Raw genomic sequence first — 20,469 nt, 5'->3', positions numbered from 1 at the left:
ATGATAATTAAGTTCATCTAATCAAATTATATAATGAACTCCCACTTAGATAGACATCCCTCCAGTCATCTAAGTATAACATGATCCGAGTTAACTAGGCCGTGTCCAATCATCACGTGAGATGGACTAGTCAACATCGGTGAACATCTTCATGTTGATCGTATCTTCTATACGACTCATGCTCGACCTTTCGGTCTTCTGTGTTCCGAGGCCATGTCTGTACATGCTAGGCTCGTCAAGTCAACCTAAGTGTTTGCATGTGTAAATCTGTCTTACACCCGTTGTATGTGAACGTTGGAATCTATCACACCCGATCATCACGTGGTGCTTCGAAACAACGAACTGTCGCAACGGTGCACAGTTAGGGGAAACACTTTCTTGAAATTATTATGAGGGATCATCTTATTTACTACCGCCATTCTAAGTAAACAAGATGCAAAAACATGATAAACATCACATGCAATCAAATAATAATAGTGACATGATATGGCCAATATCACATAGCTCCTTTGATCTCCATCTTGGGGCTCCATGATCATCTTGTCACCGGCATGACACCATGATCTCCATCATCATGATCTCCATCATCGTGTCTCCATGAAGTTGCTCGCCAACTATTACTTCTACTATTATGGCTAACACGTTTAGCAATAAAGTAAAGTAATTTACATGGCGTTTCTCAATGACACGCAGGTCATACAAAAATAAAGACAACTCCTATGGCTCCTGCCGGTTGTAATACTCATCGACATGCAAGTCGTGATTCCTATTACAAGAACATGATCTCATACATCACATATATATCATTCATCATTCATCACAACTTTGGCCATATCACATCACAAAGCACTTGCTGCAAAAACAAGTTAGACGTCCTCTAATTGTTGTTGCAAGTTTTACGTGGCTGCAAAAGGGTTCTAGCAAGAACGTTTTCTTACCTACGTAATAGCCACAACGTGATTTGTCAACTTCTATTTACCCTTCATAAGGACCCTTTTCATCGAATCCGCTCCAACTAAAGTGGGAGAGACAGACACCCGCTAGCCACCTTATGCAACTAGTGCATGTCAGTCGGTGGAACCAGTCTCACGTAAGCGTACGTGTAAGGTCGGTCCGGGCCGCTTCATCCCACAATACCGCTGAAGCAAAATAAGACTAGTAGCGGCAAGAAAAGTTGACAACATCTACGCCCACAACAATTTGTGTTCTACTCGTGCAAAGAGAACTACACATAGACCTAGTTCATGATGCCACTGTTGGGCAACGTTGCAGAAAACAAAAATTTTCCTACGGTTTCACCAAGATCCATCTATGAGTTCATCTAGCAATGAGTGATCGGATTGCATCTACATACCTTTGTAGATCACGCGCGGAAGCGTTCAAAGAACGGGGATGAGGAAGTCGTACTCGACGTGATCCAAATCACCGGAGATCCTAGCGCCGAACAGACGGCACCTCCATGTTCAACACACGTACGGTCAGCGTGACGTCTCCTCCTTCTTGATCCAGAAAGGGGGAAGGAGAGGTTGATGAAGATCCAGCAGCACGACAACGTGGTGGTGGATGCAGGGCGTCACCGCAGCAGGGATTCGCCGTTATACTGCGAGAGGGAGAGGTGTAGCAGGGGAGAGGGAGGCGCCAAGACTCAAGGGTGCGGCTGCCCCCTCCCTCCCCCCCTTTATATAGGCCCCCTAGGGGGTTGCGCCGGCCCTGGGAGATGGGATCTCCTAGGGGGGGCGGCGGCCAAGGGGTGGAGTGCCCCCCAAGCTAGGTGGGGCGCCCCCACACCCTAGGGTTCCCAACCCTAGGCGCATGGGTTGGGCCAAGGGGGGCGCACCAGCCCACTATGGGCTGGTGCCCCTCCCCACTTTGGCCCATGGGGCCCTCCGGGATGGGTGGCCCCACCCGGTGGACCCCCGGGACCCTTCCGGTGGTCCCGGTACAATACCGGTGACCCCCGAAACTCTCCCGATGGCTGAAACTACACTTCCTATATATAATTCTTCACCTCCGGACCATTCCGGAACTCCTCGTGACGTCCAGGATCTCATCCGAGACTCCGAACAACTTTCGGGTTACTGCACATTCATATCTCTACAACCCTAGAGTCACCGAACCTTAAGTGTGTAGACCCTATGGGTTCGGGAGACATGTAGACATGACCGAGACGGCTCTCCGGTCAATAACCGACAGCGGGATCTGGATACCCATGTTGGCTCCCACATGCTCCTCGATGATCTCATCGGATGAACCACGATGTCGAGGATTCAAGCAACCCCGTATACAATTCCCTTTGTCAATCGGTACGTTACTTGCCCGAGATTCGATCGTCGGTATCCCAATACCTCGTTCAATCTCGTTACCGGCAAGTCACTTTACTCGTACCGTAATGCATGATCCCGTGGCCAGACACTTGGTCATTTTGAGCTCATTATGATGATGCATTACCGAGTGGGCCCAGAGATACCTCTCCGTCATACGGAATGACAAATCCCACTCTTGATCCATGTCAACCCAACAGACACTTTCGGAGATACCCGTAGTATACCTTTATAGTCACCCAGTTACGTTGTGACGTTTGGTATACCCAGAGCACTCCTACGGTATCCGGGAGTTATGCGATCTCATGGTCTAAGGAAAAGATACTTGACATTGGAAAAACACTAGCAAACGAACTATACGATCTTGTGCTATGTTTAGGATTGGGTCTTGTCCATCACATCATTCTCCTAATGATGTGATCCCGTTATCAATGACATCCCCATGTCCATAGCCAGGAAACCATGACTATCTGTTGATCAACGAGCTAGTCAACTAGAGGCTCACTAGGGACACATTGTGGTCTATGTATTCACACATGTATTACGATTTCCGGATAATACAATTAAAGCATGAACAATAGACAATTATCATGAACAAGGAAATATAATAACCATTTTATTATTGCCTCTAGGGCATTTTTCCAACAGTACCTTATCCTGGTTTACTGCAACCGTTGCCAGTGCCTTTTCAGCCGTAGGAAATGATGACAATGGACTTCATTGAAGGTTTACCAGTTTCACGACACTACAATTGCATATTGGTGGTCATTGATAAGCTAACTAAATATGGTCATTTCATTGCGCTCAAACATCCCTACACGGTTGCCATAGTGGCTGAGTCCTTCCTAGATCGTGTGTATCATCTTCATGGCCTCCCTGTCTCATTGGTTTCAGATGGAGCTCCTATTTTCACCAGCATTTTCTGGAAGGAAGTGTGTAGCAGAATTGGTATTAAACTTTGCATGAGCTCTGGTCAACACCCGCAGACTGACGGGCAAACCGAGCGTGTCAACCAGTAGGTGGAAGGGTATCTCCGCTGTTTCATCAGTGCTCACCTAAATAGTTGGTCCAGCTGGCTGCCTCTGTGTGAACTCTGGTATAATACAAACTAGCACTCATCGACGGGCCGAACTCCCTTTCAAGCTGGTATACGGGCATGCTCCTCGTTACTTTGGCATTTCGCCAATGGATGCCATTGGAAATTCTGATGTTCAACAATGGTTGAATGAGTGACATGTTGTCATGGAATCAATCAAGCAACATTCTCTACGAGCGCAACAATGAATGAAAGCTCCAGGTGACAAGCACAGTACAGAGAGATCCTTCGAATTGGGGGAGTCAGTTTTTTTGAAGATGCAGCCTTATATTCAGCCGTCGATTGCACCGCGAGCAAACCATAAACTGGCCTTCAAATATTTCGGTCCCTTCATGATCACGACCAAGGTTGGGGCAGTAGCATACAGACTGGAACTTCCGGAGAATTGTAGGGTACACCCAGTCTTTCATGTATCTCTACTCAAGCACCAGGTCAACTCTGATCAGCAGGTATGTCAGTCACTTCCTTCTTCGACAACTCAAGATTCTAGCTCGTTTCCTCGATCGTCGTCTGGTACCGCGAGGAGACAAGTTGATCGCTCAAGTTCTGGTCAAGTGGAGCCATTCTCCGGTGTCAATGGCGACCTGGGAGGACTAGGAGATGCTTAAGCAACAATTCCCTAGCGCTCCGGCTTGGGGGCAAGCTGTTTCTTCTCTAGGGGGGGATTGTTAGCAGTCCTACAGATGATCCAACGACAACACCTGATGCGCTACAGGGCGATACGGCAAAAGAGCAGCAGGCCAGGCCCAAGAGAAGCATTTGAGCTCCATCTCATCTACGCGGCCCAAAATGGGCCCGCTAACTAAACACTATTTAGCTGTACAAGTGGCATTGTAGCGTGTGGTGGTGGCGGCCTCGGCCGAGGATTGGATAGGGTAGATGGTGTGAGTGTTAGCTGGCTCCATTCCGTCCTCCTCTCATCCTCCAATTCGAATTCCCTGTAATATCTTGAGATATAAGCATATGAACTAAGATAGATCGATCGGAGTAATTCGCTGCTTACAAGCTTGGCCGACAGCCAACACACATGACATGGTGAGGAAGGCGACGACTCTGTGAACGCAAGAAGAACCTGCTTCTAGGTTGGGCGGCATAGACGGCCGGTGGAGGAGTGATGCCGAATCTACCATGGAAGGAAAGTAGACATGGACAGGGAGGGAGGACCAGGGCACCGCCTTCTTGATGATGTCGGAATCATACTTGCAAGGGGAACGTAGCTCCAGATAATCCCGGAGTGCCGCGGAGGCGAGCCTGATCAGCGGTCGGAGGAGCACATGGCGTGTAGATGGGATCCCAGTCGCTGCTCACTAAGGGAAAATAATTCTGAAGGAGGGATCAATTAGTTGCCGCTTGCTTAAGATGAGTAACGGCGGAGGGGAGAAAAGAAAGAAAATATGCGATCGGAAGGGGAGACGATTGCACTGGGCGTTAATATGATTGCATTCATAGCGGGTAGCGGTGCGCACGATTAGAGGGTGGGTGGATATTGTTAAGATTAATTAACTAAATGTTAATTAAGGTTAATCCCCACTGTTCCACTTTTGGAGACCGCACGACGGTTGCTCCTAGAGGGTTGTGTCTTCACCCAGAAGGCACCTTTTCACATGCTATATATGTAACCAATCTGATGGAATAAAGAGTTGGTTGAATCATTCGTTGTCTCTTTCGATTCTCTCTCGATTACTCTTCTAACACGTTATCAGCACGCTCCCCGCGGAGCGATTCTATCGGCGACAGCGTACAGCGAAAGAGAAGGGCCATGCCCGATACGGCAGTTACGCAAGCACAGAGGACGTGAACGAGGGAATGAAGAAGGGCATTGGCATCCGTCGATCCAAATTTCTCTTTATGGAACGTGAATCAACAAAAGGTACGATGCCTCACTTCATTACCATCTTCACTGGACTGGTGGTGGCGCTCATCGCCATCTTGCCATCAGAGCATCTCCAACAGCCGTGCAACGCGCCGCGCGCAAAAAAGGCATTTGCCGCGCGCCGTTCGCCTGGTTTGGCGCGGCCGGCAGCGGTGGCTCCAGCAGACGCGTCAAAATTGAGCGCGCGCGCGTAGCTCCAGCGGCTGCGCTAAAATGCAGCGCGTGCTAAACAGTGCGTACATTTTTTTAAATAAAATTCATAGATAGAAAAAACGATACATAGATATTTTACATAGTTCCATAGCATAGATAGATAAAAATTATTTAGATAGTGCAAGGACATAGATAAAAACTACTAGTGCAGCTACAGCCTACTCCCAGTCGTCGTCGTCATCGTCATCATCGCCATCCTCGCTGGTCTGATCCGAGGTATCGAGCCACATGTCTGCCCAACGATTATCATCAGATGTAAAGATCGTCTCACCACCATTCTCAACTACATCACACTGGGATAGCGCCAGGGCCTTCCGCCGACGCCTGTCCAACCGCTCAGCGCGGCGCCTTTGCGTCTCCTCGTGGCGCCTTGCCCAGTAGGCTTGCTCGTAGGAGACGTCCTCCGGCTGTTGTTGGTGCCACTCCGCCATGACTCGCTCGTCCTCATGGGCGACGAGGAGGCGGTTCTGCCGCTCAGCGTGCTCCGCACGGTCTTGTGCCGTGCGAAGACAAGGCGGCGGGGCGATGTCCAGCGCCTGCTGCAGCGTGTGGACATCGTGGAAGTTCATCTGCTGGTGCGGCCTGCCTAGGCGCCACGCCGCCGCGCCGTACGCACGGGCGGCCTCGTGCGCCGTTTCGAAGGTGCCGAGGCCGAGCCGGAGTTGGCCGGACCGTATCTCCGAGTAGAACCCGCCGTTGGGGCACTGGCGGACGCCGCGGTAGCCCGACACTCCTCGGCGGCGCGGCGGCATGGTGGCGGGGCACTGGAGCGATGGCGCGGGTGGCAACGGAAGCAACCGAGGAAGCGGTGGAGGGGCGTGTGGCAACGGAAGAGGAAGAGAAGCGTGTGCAATAGGCGTGTAACGCGCGCCGCATTTTATAGGCGCGCCGAAAGCGGTGTAGCAAAAAAAGCGCGCGACCTGCCGCCTTTTTCCGCGCGCGCGCAAACCGTTCCCCGCGCTATTTTCCCACCACCGCTGAAGCGCGCTGAAACGTCCCGCGCGTCCAAAAGACTTGGTTTACCCCACGCGCGCTTTTTACCATGGCTGTTGGAGATGCTCTCAGCGTCTGGCCTCGACCCCGCACTGGACTAGGCGACCGGAACCACCGGCTTCGCCTCCCGCGACGGAAACGCACATCCATGCAGATCAGCGGCGTCGGCTCTCTACAGGGTCGCCCTCCGGCATGCGCGTCATGAGCAGCTCCTCCGACGCCGCAGTCGTCGATGTTGATGCAGTCGCGCCAAGCGCCCCCGCCACCCGGCCGCGCCCGCGCCACACCCGTGGCCGGGCCCCTGCGCCATGTTGTGGCCAGCAGTGCCAGGCCGTGGCCGCCCTCGCGCGCGCCCACCCTGCGCCAGGCCTCGCCCAGCCCGCACCGAGACGGCGCCCTCGCCGCACACAGGCACTCGCCGGCGCCTCCTGGCCTCTGCCTCCACAGCGTCGAGCAGCCGCAGCCCACCGTCGACCAGCCACACTGCTCACGAGAGAACTTGGGGCCCTGCGGCGCTGGGCCATGCCTGGCATCCGCCTCCCCGGCGACTCCTCTAACGAGGAATAGCACGGTTGGAGTTCCTCCTGTAGCCCGTGATGCGGGCGACCTGCCGTAGGTGCCTCCGAGGAAGAGCGCGGCTGGAGTCCCTCCGGTCTTGGATTAAGGATCGAATCTACTCCTTCTGTGGATATCCCTGTCTGCTCTTCCTTATCCATTCTGTTGACCAGGCTGCACCTGGCTGGGCTGCCCTACGCGTCCTATTTGCATGCGGTTGAGCCACCAGGTGCTCATGCTAATTTGCAGTATTTTGCTTAATTTCTTGTATTTTTAGCTTTTTAACAGATTAGTTCTCCAACAACTATTGCTACTTATTAGCATTTGTCATGTTTAGGCCAGATCTGCATTTAAATCATCTTCTGTTGAACTTTAAAATTTCCAGAGATACATGGTTGTTAATGCCTGGCATGTTCTTTACCGATCCAACGACATTGTTTTACGACTGTGATTAAATTTTCGCGCACAACAATGTTGATCTGCGATTGATAAATTTTTCTCGCAAAACAATCTCATTGTGATTGAGATTAATTTTCTCTCGCAAAATATTAATTCACTTTGCTGAATTATCTTACTATTTGATACAAGAGCTTATTTTAATTTGAGATCTACACAATTCAAGTTCTCACTTGAACATCAAGTTTAAAACATCATTACTATTCATTACATATTTCCGTTGAGTTCGATGTATTCCGAAATGTATGTATCTCCATGTTCGCTACATGTCGAGATTAATATGTCTATTTGCAATTGAGATTTTCAATTTCTTGCAAATACATATGCAAAATTCAAGGTGTCATCCTTAGCAATTTGAGATTCACACTAATGATTTCGAGCCATCTTCTTGAAATCTATTAATTTTGCAACATTAAGTGTATTTATATTACGCAGTCTGTAATATAAATAAATTACCGGTTTTTCACCGGGGATGATATGGTCTATGTGTTTACCACATTGACATTCTTCATGAACATGTCACAACGGTCGAGAATGATTTCTCCCGCACAACAAACTTGCAAATTTTTTACTATAACATCTCCCTCATTATATTAGGAAAACACAAGGTAATGAGTTGGATCTACTGCCCATCTGCAGACTATCTCTATTACTGTGAGATATGTATGATCTTCAATATGTTATGTTCCCACAATTGAGGTTGAGCATTTTCAAGTTATACACTTGAGTCAAAATTTTGCATTCTTATTACAAAACCATGATGGTTTTTAATTTACTTCTTGTAAATTAATTATCTCTGGCTTGCCCCTATAAGTAATCGATGGCTAACAATTTGAGGTTCTTACCCTCAATGGCCAGAACTTACTTAAGCGGGTCATGGACATTAAGATCACTCTTGCATCCCATGGGATAGCGCATGCAACCCAAGCCACGCCACCGCGACGCAAAGGACCTTAAGGGTAATGGTTTGAAACTCACTTCAAATCCTCAACCTGACACCATCAAGCTGTCATGAGACCCTATGAGCATGGAGAGAATGATGGTTGAATATGCATCAACCGACATGTTTGGAGACTATACATTTAGTCCCTTAGTCTCCTTAGTGATCTATTTATTTATGTCCATTTATGATGTTCTAATAAGGACATGATTATTGTTGTCATCATATATTGTATATCACAATATATTGTATCAGCACTTTGATACAAATTCATTTGTATGTATTCTATATATCCGATAGTGATTTTCTTGAGAATCTTCATGTCTATATATAGATTTCTACGGGAGTCAATCCGATGAGAAATGATATGTGCCTTGTGGACATATGCACCACAAACTCTATACTCAGGGAAATCCAATGTTTCCACTCTCATTGAGAGAAAGGTGATATTTTAAAATCGCTAGACGCGATGAGGTATTTGTTGGCTCAACTCAAGTCATATTTACTATCCCTGTGGGTACTCGAGTAACATCGGGATGCTTCATTGCTTCCCAAGTTTAACTCGTACCCTACCAAGCTATAGAGATATTCGTCAAAATGGTTTCCATAGCGAAACTTATGCTGACAAGAAAGAGAAATGCATTCTCTTTACAATATGCAACGAATATGGCAAGCACATTCTCTATGTATCATCTGGATTGTACCACACATACTACAAAATCCGTAGCACATGTTGCGCCCAAGATAGTTTTCCAAAATTTCTTGTACATGAAAAACTTGGCATACTCGCCTTGGTCATCGAGACAGTTAAAACCGAAACTATCAACAATTCCAATAGTTTATGATTATTATGATGCTAAATTCTAACACCATTTGAATTTTATGTGCACTACAAGTGACACAGGGAAGCTAATTTTAAGGCTCGCACACCTTAAAGACTACGCTGAACCACTCAGACTCCTTGAATGCATCAAGTTGAGGCAAGTGGCTCTTCCCATCCATTGACTAGACTATTCAGGTATTCCATGGTTCTAAAAGACATATCTACATGCTGGTCTTAAGTGTGTTCTTTACTCACACAAAACCATTGGCTCATTATCTTGACATCGATTTCAAGCAAATCAAATGGATAACATTGCAGAATTCTTCTTGAGTGCCTTCTCTATGGCCCTTGGATTGAAGTTTAGCAATTTTTCCTAATGTCTAGACTCAAAATGGTTTGGTAGAATCTTATCCAAAGAGTTTCTCATTACATTATCTTTACTTTGGAATTGCAACTTGCCAACTTTATGTTGGAGTCATGCGGTTTTACACGCTCATGATAGAACTGCATAATATTATTCCCCTCTATCTTTGATATGTGGATATCTACCAAGTATTTCCTATCTGCGGTAATTCGGTTGCATACCGATATCACCACCCGACATACATCATTGGCCCCTCAACATATAGTTGGGATCTATGTGAGGAATAACTGTATTTCCGTCAATACCTCAAGCCCCTCGCATGGGCAGTTTTTTAAGGCCACTATGCTAATTCAATGAGGAACATTTCCAGACATTAGGGGAGATTTCAAGTACCATAAAGAATGCCAGGAAATTAATGGAATGTTCAACACATTTCTGCCTCAAGTCCACGTACTCAAAGATCTAAACCATGCATTCAGAAGATTTGCAACACATTGCAAATAACCTGCCAGATTCTTTTACTGACTATAAAGGTGTCATATAATCCTACAATCCTGAAAAATATGTCGGAAAGAGTGTAGGTACCAACTAAAACAACTCAACCCCTGTTCAAATCAACAGGAGGAGAAGTACGACAATAGTACATCAGGATTCAGCTTCTCGCAAGCAAGGATATCAAGGCTTGTGAATCAGTAAATGCAAGTCAACTTCATGTTGACAGACACCTGATGGGTAGTATACACCTAGTGGATGGGAAACCTCCGCCAACCCAGGTCATAGTGCACAAAATAACCAGGACATCGGAATACCCGACTCAATCGCATTGGGAAATCACGAGCAGTCACTATGGGTAACGATATTTCCATCAACTATAGATTCTGGAGAAATATATAACCGGAAGTCTACAATTGTCGACATACATTTCTCAACTAGATTGAAAAAACCTTTCAAGTGATTCAGATCCAAAGACCATGGCCATGGCAAAGTGTGAACAACAGTACTTGGACTGAACTCAAGCAAAGGGTATAATCTAGGTAGAAATGATCTTGCGCAATAATGGAAAGGTATTCATAAGCAATACCTAAACCAGTTTTCTTCTGGAAATAGAACTGAGAACAAAGAGGTGGTGAAACAAAGAGCAAGTATTGTAGCACAAGGGTTCACGCAGATACCCAACTATTCTCCAGAGGTGGAATCTCTTTCCGATAATTTATATCATTGCCAGTTCAAAATCATTTATCTCTGGAGTTGATAGATGTAGTGATTACATCTTCATGTAGATCACTAGATTCAGACACTGATGGTTCCCGGCAGAACCTCAATTTTGAATCAAAGTACAAAATGCAACATACATCGTGTAAAATCAATAAGTCACGATATGACTTATTATTATTGTTGGTACATTTGGTACAACCGACGTAGTGAGTTCCTTATTCACAAGGATTACTCCTACAATGATGATTATCCATGTTTTTGTGTCTGCAATGACGACACATGTAATCATCTAAATGACAGAGTTTAAAATGAAGGACTTGGGTGAACCAAAATACCGCTGGTTACTACAACTTGAGCACCTTCATACATTATGGTATACTATGTTGTCTATATCCAAAATATATTGGAGAAATTTATTATGGACAAATCTTATCCATCCATAACTCTCATGGTAGTTCATTCTCTAGACATAGAGAAAGGCCTATTTAGACCAAGCGATGATGGAAATGAGATATTGGGACTCAACGTTCCATAATGCCATTGGACCCACCAAACACAATTGGTTGGTACTCAAGAATATCTTTTGATATCTCCAAGGCATCAAACATCTTGTACTGGTTTTTCAATTTCACAAAAATGTGACCACATATATCATTCGATACATCGATCAGATCCCCACTATGGCAGATCATAGAGAAGCTTAGTGTTCCTACTAGGTGTGGTAGCCCCCTCATGAAGAGTCTTCGAAACAGACCTCATGGCTACATCCACCAACCATTATCTCAACGATAATGTTTCTTGTGTTCCCCGGATGCAAACATGTTACATAATAAGCAATATCGCTATATTGCATATCTTGCAAGTCAAATCATGCGACTGGTTTGTTCACCAAGTCTCTACCAACTTATACATTCCAGAAATATGTTCATGGAGTTGGTATTTGATGGCTTCAGAATATGCAAGAATCAGGGGGAGTATCTTCCAGAATTGTTCCTGTTAAAAGCATCATATTATACTCTTTTTCCCTTCATGAGTTTAATTTATAGGTTCTCATAAAGGTTTTTAATGAGATAATATCAACACAAGACCATATGTCATATTTTCTGTTTTCCCCACAGGGTTTTTTAAGAAAGTATATGTGACATATTTATTGTCCTTTAAACTCTATGAGTTTTCTCGTATTGAGTTAAAAGAGACAATAAACATTATATGTTGCATCATTTTCTCCTTATTTTCCCATTGGGTTTGAAGGAGTTTTAGCAACATATCAAACACCTATCTCCTCATATTTATCCCATGTGGTTGGGCGGCATAGACGTCCGGTGGAGGAGTGATGCTGAATCTACCATGGAAGGAAAGTAGACATGGGCAGGGTGGGAGGACCAGGGCACCACCGTCTTGATGATGCAGGAATTATACTTGCAAGGGGAATGTAGCTCCAGATAATCCTGGAGTGCCGCGGAGGCGAGCCTGATCAGCGGTCGGAGGAGCACATGGCGTGTAGATGGGATCCCAGTCGCTGCTCACTAAGGGAAAAGAATTTTGAAGGAGGGATCGATTGGTTGCCGCTTGCTTAAGATGAGTAACGACAGAGGGGAGAAAAGAAAGAAAATATGCGATGGGAAGGGGAGACGATTGCACTGGGCGTTAATACGATTGCATTCATAGCGGGTAGCGGTGCGCACGTTAGAGGGTGGGTGGAGATTATCGCGGATGTAGGGTGGGCGTCGCGCTACAGCTGATCCAATGGATAACGCAGGGGTTCCATGGGAAAGCAAAACGTTATTTCCATGATGACGTGGGAACAATTTTCACTGAGGTAGTATGATTGATGACGTGGATAACTTGCATGTTTAGATAAATATATTGGTGGGAATGAATCTCTTAGGTATATAGGATTTGGGATGCAATTTTATTTCAGCTTTCCTTAAAGATTAATATATTGTTACTGTTAAGCATCAATCACGATCAGTAGTTTAGGGTGTCTCATGTTTTTTCCTTTTTGGAAATGATCCAGATCTATTATCAAAGTTCATCCGAAGTACAAAGCATCTTAAACGCAATAGGATGAGAAACTCTAACCTCGCGGCTCAAGGATACGACTGGAATCTACGCTGGAGCTTCGTGAAGTAGCCGGACAAACTCAGGAGAATTGTAGCCCGAAAGGCAAACTCAAAAAGTAGCACCGCCATCTGCACGAGCACCGCACCTGTGAGGACTAAAGAATCTCAAAATAAACTACTAATCAGAGTGGAGCCATCGGGATTCCCCTCCTAGCCATCGCCGCTGAAGTGACAAGCAGAGAGTCAACAAATCCACGGGCCCGCCGATGAAGTTTGGAGGAAAGAGTTTGCCCTAGCCATGTAGGATGTATCATGTTATGTTAGGTGTGGCGACTCCTGCTAACTTGTTTGGTGTTGGATTAATGCCAAGTGACATTCTCTCGGATCGCATTTTTCTTATCACGTGCTTGTAGAAGGATTTTTTTTCCATTTGTGAATTTAGTATTTATATAAAGGGAGCGAAGAAAGCCAGTTTCGAGCAAGCACGCCAACCTATCATTTTTGTACAACTAATTTCTTGTGATTGAGATTCGGCGCCCGCGAATGCTGACCAAAGCGACTCGCGGTCTTTTTTTTGTTGGGACCACACTGAAATGTCCTTGCAGCCCATGCATCTCCGTTCGAGCGTTCCTCGTGAGAGATGGCGTGCGATGCATGGCACGCCTCTATTCATCGCCACCGTATACATAAAACTGAGTACAGCTGGAAATTTGTCTCGGGTGTATGCAACGGAGGAAACGTACCCGACGCCACACGAGAGGCCGGAGGGTGAGCAGCGACAGTGAACCCCACACTGCCGAAACGCGCTATTAAATCGCCCCCGCCCCCTTCCCCTCGTCACACACAGACAAAAACTACTTGCTCTGTCTTGCAGATCCACTAATCTCCGAGGCTCCAAGGGACAGAGGCCATGGATAACAAGGCCGCGGCGGAGGTTCTGAACAACTGGTCCTGTGGCCCGAGCGAAGACCAGTTGGGCAAGTTCGGTGCCGAGACCAGACACCCAGCGACGGGGAGGAACACGACCCCCGAGGTACTCCAGCTTTTTTTTATTGTACTTTGCTTACTACACATACACTTTCCCCGACGTAACTCCATCTTATTGGATTAATATTCAGATCTGAATGTTCTAGTGATACATGAACTCGAGCCACGTCAAACACTATGTTGGAAAAGTACAGATATAAGGTATTATATGTCAAGTAGTATATGTAAAATGGGGCATCCATTTGATAATTTGTACAGTTTCGATAATACATTGTATGTGCAGTTTCGATAACGTTTACACCATAGAGATGCTAAGATACATCAATTTATGTCTTCTCTTACCTGCAAAAAAAAACCTATGTTTCTTTTGAACCACTGTTAAACATGCATTAAAAAATAATTGCAGCGAGTTAAATGTTCATTAACATATGACCTATTTTAAGCCGTTAATTAATACTCCCTCTGTCCCGAATTACTTGTTCAAATAGATGTATCTAGCACTAAAATCCATTTAAGCGACAAGTAATTTGGGATGGGTGGAGTATGACTCAAATTGTGGCTTCTTTCAGACCTCTAGTGAATCAGTATTATTTTGGGCTTCTATTGACTCACTCTTTACTATAAATTAAATTTCATCTTCCTTTGACTGAATGTTCATGGTTTGAGTTCTTTGAAATAGTATTATGAATACCTGCAGAAAATAAAAGGACATATTATTTTTCAATTTAATGACAGAAATTTCTTGAATGATGAGGCCCATGGGTACGAAAATGTGTTGATACATTCGAGTTTAATGCCCTGTTAACGTACACCATGGTAACTAGTTGTATCAATAGAAACCTTAAAAAGTACATTTTTTGCCTATAGGTTTGCATCGGCTATTAGCGCCAAAACTACTTGTATCAATAGAAACCTTAAAAAGTCATAATTCTGCTCATTGGTACAATGCTTGGCACACATGGAAAGTGTTACTGCACAAAACAGTTTGTACAAAACACATATACTAAATAACTCGTTGGTGCATGGAAAACTTCACAAATGTGAAATGTGTTACTAGATGTAATGCGTTCATTCATGAGTATTTTCTTGATCTGTGTTTTGTCTTTTGTTATTTATATTGGTATGAACGATGCATTCACTAATTCATGAAATATATTATTCTTTAATGCTTAAATATTTTACATAATCACATATAGATATGCACTGATTGTTAAATAAATTACATGACTTTGCGGGTATCAAAGTTTTTTTAAGTTAAGAAGAGACTACTTTGAATATTAATACCTAGTTTAATGTTGTAATCTCCAGAACTTCGTTGAAATTTCACTGAAAATGAGAACCCTGATAATCTCATTTTCAACGAAATAGGTACCTCCCTTGGATTGTTCGCAGACTTCATCAAACAACCTTGAAATTCTATGGGACTGCGACAGCTCCCACAGGGAAAAAGATTATGGTGAGGGATGGTCCACCGACGAGGAGATGATTGATCGGCTATGGGAGTCTCCGACAAAGATAACTCCATTATCCAAGAAGAAGAAACTAGAGTGGAAATATATGGAGAACTTCACCGATGAGTTCCGAGGACCAGACTGTAAAGTGTCTGGGATACCGAAGCAAGCATGCCGGCATGCCAAAATATCAGGACAAGAATCATCTTCTGCAGCACTATCAATCAAGCATGTACTTCCAACTCCTTTGCAACAATATAAAGCAGCAAGAGCAACCAATAACGATCACAAGGAGTCCATCATGGATCTGTACCGTGGTGTGGACATGCTATACCACTTTATGAGAGATTGTGATGAGAAGCTCGAGAATCTCCATAAAAAAGTCATGGTGCTTTGCCAAGCCGTCAAGAAGAAAGTAGAGTGGCAATATGTGGTGAACTTCACTGATGAGTTGCCTGGACCAGACTGCAAAGTGTCTGGGCTACCAAAGCAACCATGCAGGCAAGACAAAATATCAGGAGAACGGCCCTCGTCTACAACACAATCTATCAAGCATGTACTTCCAACTCCTTCCCAAGAATACAAAGTAGCAAGAGCAACAAATCAAGATCAGACGGCGTCCATCATAGATCTTTACCACAGTGTGGACATGCTATACCACTTTATAAGAGATTGTGATGAGAAGCTCGAGTATCTCCAAAAAACAGTTGTGGTGCTTGGTCAAGCCGTCGCCAACTCTGCACTACCACCACCATCCAAGGATCAAGCGTAATTTATGGCATTCGGCACCTCCCAAGCATGGTTGAGGTTTGCCTTAGTAATCGTGCACGCCTATTTACTTTATCTTGCAAAAATGATGTCTCTCTTTAGTACCTGCATCTTTATTTTCTGATTTTTTTATTTTGCAAGTCTGCTATCGTCTGTCTAGAAAAATTATATGGTTGTATCCATTGAGTGAAACATAATAATGATATATTTGTGTGTTGGACATCAGCTTAAGCCTTGTCATGTAATATCTTAGACTGGCAACTCTCTTTAGCTCATCTTCGATTAGCAGGTCATGGACTTTCCAACATCAGGAGCTTGAAGGAGACGCCAAAGGTGACGGTACCTGCTGAAACGGGAACACCAGCTCATCAAAGTACACATGCCGCGAAGTGAAAACGCGGTGGGACACTGGATCATAGCACCGGTAACCTGTGGTGTTGGGAGGATAACCAAGAAAAATGCAAGGAAGTGACCGGGGTGCGAGTTTGTGATGAGCAGTGGACGCGGTGCTAGGGTAACAGAGACACCCAAAGATGCGAAGACCATCATAAGATGGAACCGCACCGAAGTGGAGCTGGTGAGGAGTGTAGTTCCAGCGGGAACGACAGGGGCGAATGTTAATGAGGAGCTTGGCGGTCGCAAGCGCGTCCGGCCAGAACCGAGGAGGCACGTAGGAGTGGAAGAGCAACATGCGGACACAGTCATTAAGAGTGCGAAGGACGCGCTCGGCGCGACCGTTCTGCTAGGACGTGTGATAACCCACAAGTATATATAGGGGATCGCAACAGTTTTCGAGGGTAGAGTATTCAACCCAAATTTATTGATTCGACACAAGGGGAGCCATAGAATATTCTCAAGTATTAGCAGCTGAGTTGTCAATTCAACCACACCTGGAAACTTAATATCTGCAGCAAAGTATTTAGTAGCAAAGTAATATGATAGTAGTGGTAACAGTAGCAAAAGTAATGTTTTTTGGTATTTTGTAGTGATGATAGCAATAGAAACGGAAAAGTAAATAAGTGAAGAACAATATATGGAAAGCTCGTAGGCAATGGATCAGTGATGGAGAATTATGCCGGATGCGATTCATCATGTAACAGTCATAACCCAGGGTGACACAGAACTAGCTCCAGTTCATTGATATAATGTAGGCATGTATTCCGAATATAGTCATACGGTGCTTATGCAAAAAAACTTGCATGACATCCTTTGTCCTACCCTCCGTGGCAGCGAGGTCCTTACGATACCTAAGGGATATTAAGGCCTCCTTTTAATAGAGTACCGAAACAAAGCATTAACACATAGTGAATACATGAACTCCTCAAACTACGGTCATCGCCGGTAAGTATCCCGATTATTGTCACTTCGGGGTTAACGGATCATAACACATAATAGGTGACTATAGATTTGCAAGATAGGATCTAGAACTCTCATATATTGATGAAAACATAATAGGTTCAGATCTGAATTCATGGCACTCGGGCCCTACTGACAAGCATTAAGCATAGCAAAGTCATAGCAACATCAATCTCAGAACATAGTGGATACTAGGGATCAAACCCTAACAAAACTAACTCGATTACATGATAGATCTCATCCAACCCATCACCGTCCAGCAAGCCTATGATAGAATTACTCACGCACGGCGGTGAGCATCATGAAATTGGTGATGGAGGATGGTTGATGATGATGATGGCGACAGATTCCCCTCTCCGGAGCCCCGAACGGACTCCAGATCAGCCCTCCCGAGAGGTTTTAGGGCTTGGCGGCGTCTCTGTATCGTAAAATGCGATGAATTCTTCTCTCTGATTTTTTTTCTCCCCGTAACAAAATATATAGAGTTGGAGTTGAGGTCGGAGGAGCTCCAGGGGGCCCACGAGGTAGGGGGCGCGCCCCCCACCCTCGTGGACAGGTGGTGGCCCCCTGGTCTTCATCTTTTGCAAGGATTTTTTATTATTTCCGAATAGATGTTCCGTGAAGTTTCAGGTCATTCCGAGAACTTTTGTTTCTGCACATAAATAACACCATAGCAATTCTGCTGAAAACAACGTTAGTCCGGGTTAGTTCCATTCACATCATGCAAGTTAGATTCCAAAACAAGGGCAAAAGTGTTTGGAAAAGTAGATACGTCAGGGACGTATCAACTCCCCCAAGCTTAAACCTTTGCTTGTCCTCAAGAAATTCAGTTGACAAACTGAAAGTGATAAAGAAAAACTTTTACAAACTATGTTCGCTCTTGTTGTTGTAAATATATAAAGCCAGCATTCAAGTTTTCAGCAAAGATTATGACTAACCACATTCACAATAACGCTTAGGTCTCAAGTTTACTCATATCAATGGCATAATCAACTAGCAAGCAATAATAATAAATCTCGGATGACAACACTTTCTCAAAACATTCATAATATGTTATAACAAGATGGTATCTCGCTAGCCCTTTCTAAGACCGCAAAACATAAATGCAGAGCACCTTTAAAGATCAAGGACTGACTAGAAATTGTAATTCATGGTAAAAGAGATCCAGTCAAGTCATACTCAATGTAAAATAACAATAATGAATGCAAAGGACAGTGGTGCTCTCCAACTGGTGCTTTTTAATAAGAAGATGACTCAACATGAAAGTAGATAGATAGGCCCTTCGTAGAGGGAAGCAGGGATTTGTAGAGGTGCCAGAGCTCGGTTTTGAAATAGAGATGAATAATATTTTGAGCGGTATACTTTCATTGTCAACATAACAACCAAGAGATGGCAATATCTTCCATGATACACACATTATAGGCGGTTCCCAAACAGAATGGTAAAGTTTATACTCCCCCTCCACCAACAAGCATCAATCCATGGCTTGCTCGAAACAACGAGTGACTCCAACTAACAAGAATCCCAGGGAGAGTTTTGTTTGCAATTATTTTGATTTGATTTGCATAAAGCATGGGACTAGGCATTCTAGTTACCAGCCACTTTCTCGTGAGTGAGGAGCGGAGTCCACTCCTCTTGAGAATAACCTGCCTAACATGGAAGATACGGACATCCCTAATTGATACATGAGCTATTCGAGCATACAAAACGGGATATTTATTTGAAGGTTTAGAGTTTGGCACATACAAATTTACTTGGAACGGCAGGTAGATACCGTAAATAGGTAGGTATGGTGGACTCATATGGCATAACTTTGGGGTTTATGGAGTTGGATGCACAAGAAGTATTCCCGCTTAGTACAGGTGAAAAAGGCTAGAAAAAGACTGGGAAGCGACCAGCTAGAGAGCGACAACAGTCATGAACATGCATTAAAATTAATCAACACCGAATGCAAGCATGAGTAGGATATAATCCACCATGAACATAAATATCGTGAAGGCTATGTTGATTTTGTTTCAACTACATGTGTGAACATGCGCCAAGTCAAGTCACTTAAATCATTCAGAGGAGGATACCACCCTATCATACCACATCACAACCATTTTAATAGCATGTTGGCACGCAAGGTAAACCATTATAAGCTCCTAGCTAATCAAGCATGGCACAAGAAACTATGATCTCTAGTTGTCATTGCAAACATGTTTATTCATAATGGGCTGAATCAGGAGCGATGAACTAATAATATTTACAAAACCAAGAGAGGTTGAGTTCATACCAGCTTTTTTCATCTCATTCAGTCCATCATATATTGTCATAATTGCCTTTCACTTGCACAATCGAATAGTGTGAATAATAATAATAGTGCACGTGCATTGGATTAAGCTGGAATATGCAAGCATTCAATAAACAGGAGAAGACAAGGCAATATGGGCTCTTTTGTCAGATTAACAATAATGCATATAAGAGCTACTTTAACAATTTAATTATGGTCTTCTCCTATTGACCCCCAAAGAAAAGAAAAGAAATAAAACTATTTACAAGGGAAAGCTCCCAACAAGCAAAAGAAGAACAGGAAATCTTGTTGGGTTTTCTTTTTAATTACTACTACAAGCATGGAAAGTAAACTAATTAAAAGCTACAACTAATTTTTTTGGTTTTTCTTAAGGTTTATCAAACACATAAGAAGAAAGTATAAAAGGGAAATAAACTAGTATGGATATTACAGTGAAAAAGTATGAGCACCGACATCCACCAATGAGTGTGTGAACATGAATATAATGTCGGTGAGGAATGCGTACTTCCCCAAGCTTAGGCTTTTGGCCTAAGATGTTCTATGGCCACGGTTGGCCTAGCGGATATCCATAATAATAGTTGGGGTCGTACTGCGATGAAGAAGACTCTGATTGCCACTGGTTGGCAATCATCTCCGGATCCCAATGGTGATTAGACTGTCGTGGAGGATCAACTTGTGGTTCCGACTCTGGCTCTGTGGCTG

At 44.3% G+C, this 20,469-nt stretch overlaps 2 protein-coding genes across 2 annotated transcripts; one reads left to right on the top strand and one right to left on the bottom strand.

The window, feature by feature from the left end:
* Window positions 1–5,661: 5,661 nt before the first annotated feature.
* On the bottom strand, window positions 5,662–6,255 carry LOC147961540 (uncharacterized). The gene has a single exon (XM_087533855.1). It carries the CDS (start codon window positions 6,253–6,255, stop codon window positions 5,662–5,664), a length of 594 nt encoding a protein of 197 aa, XP_087389981.1.
* Window positions 6,256–13,772: 7,517 nt separating this feature from the next.
* Window positions 13,773–16,264, top strand: LOC147961539 (uncharacterized). The gene is made up of 2 exons (XM_087537680.1): window positions 13,773–13,945; window positions 15,268–16,264. Exons 1-2 carry the CDS (start codon window positions 13,823–13,825, stop codon window positions 16,120–16,122), a joined length of 978 nt encoding a protein of 325 aa, XP_087393806.1. The 5' UTR covers window positions 13,773–13,822; the 3' UTR covers window positions 16,123–16,264.
* The last annotated feature ends 4,205 nt before the right edge of the window (window positions 16,265–20,469 follow it).

Source organism: Triticum urartu, chromosome 7A (assembly GCF_056163025.1).
Source record: "Triticum urartu cultivar PI428250 chromosome 7A, HENAU_Tu73, whole genome shotgun sequence".
In the NCBI taxonomy this organism is placed as follows: Eukaryota; Viridiplantae; Streptophyta; class Magnoliopsida; order Poales; family Poaceae; genus Triticum; species Triticum urartu.
The sequence above is the reverse complement of the archived record's forward strand: the minus strand, read 5'-3'. Positions and strand labels throughout refer to the sequence as shown.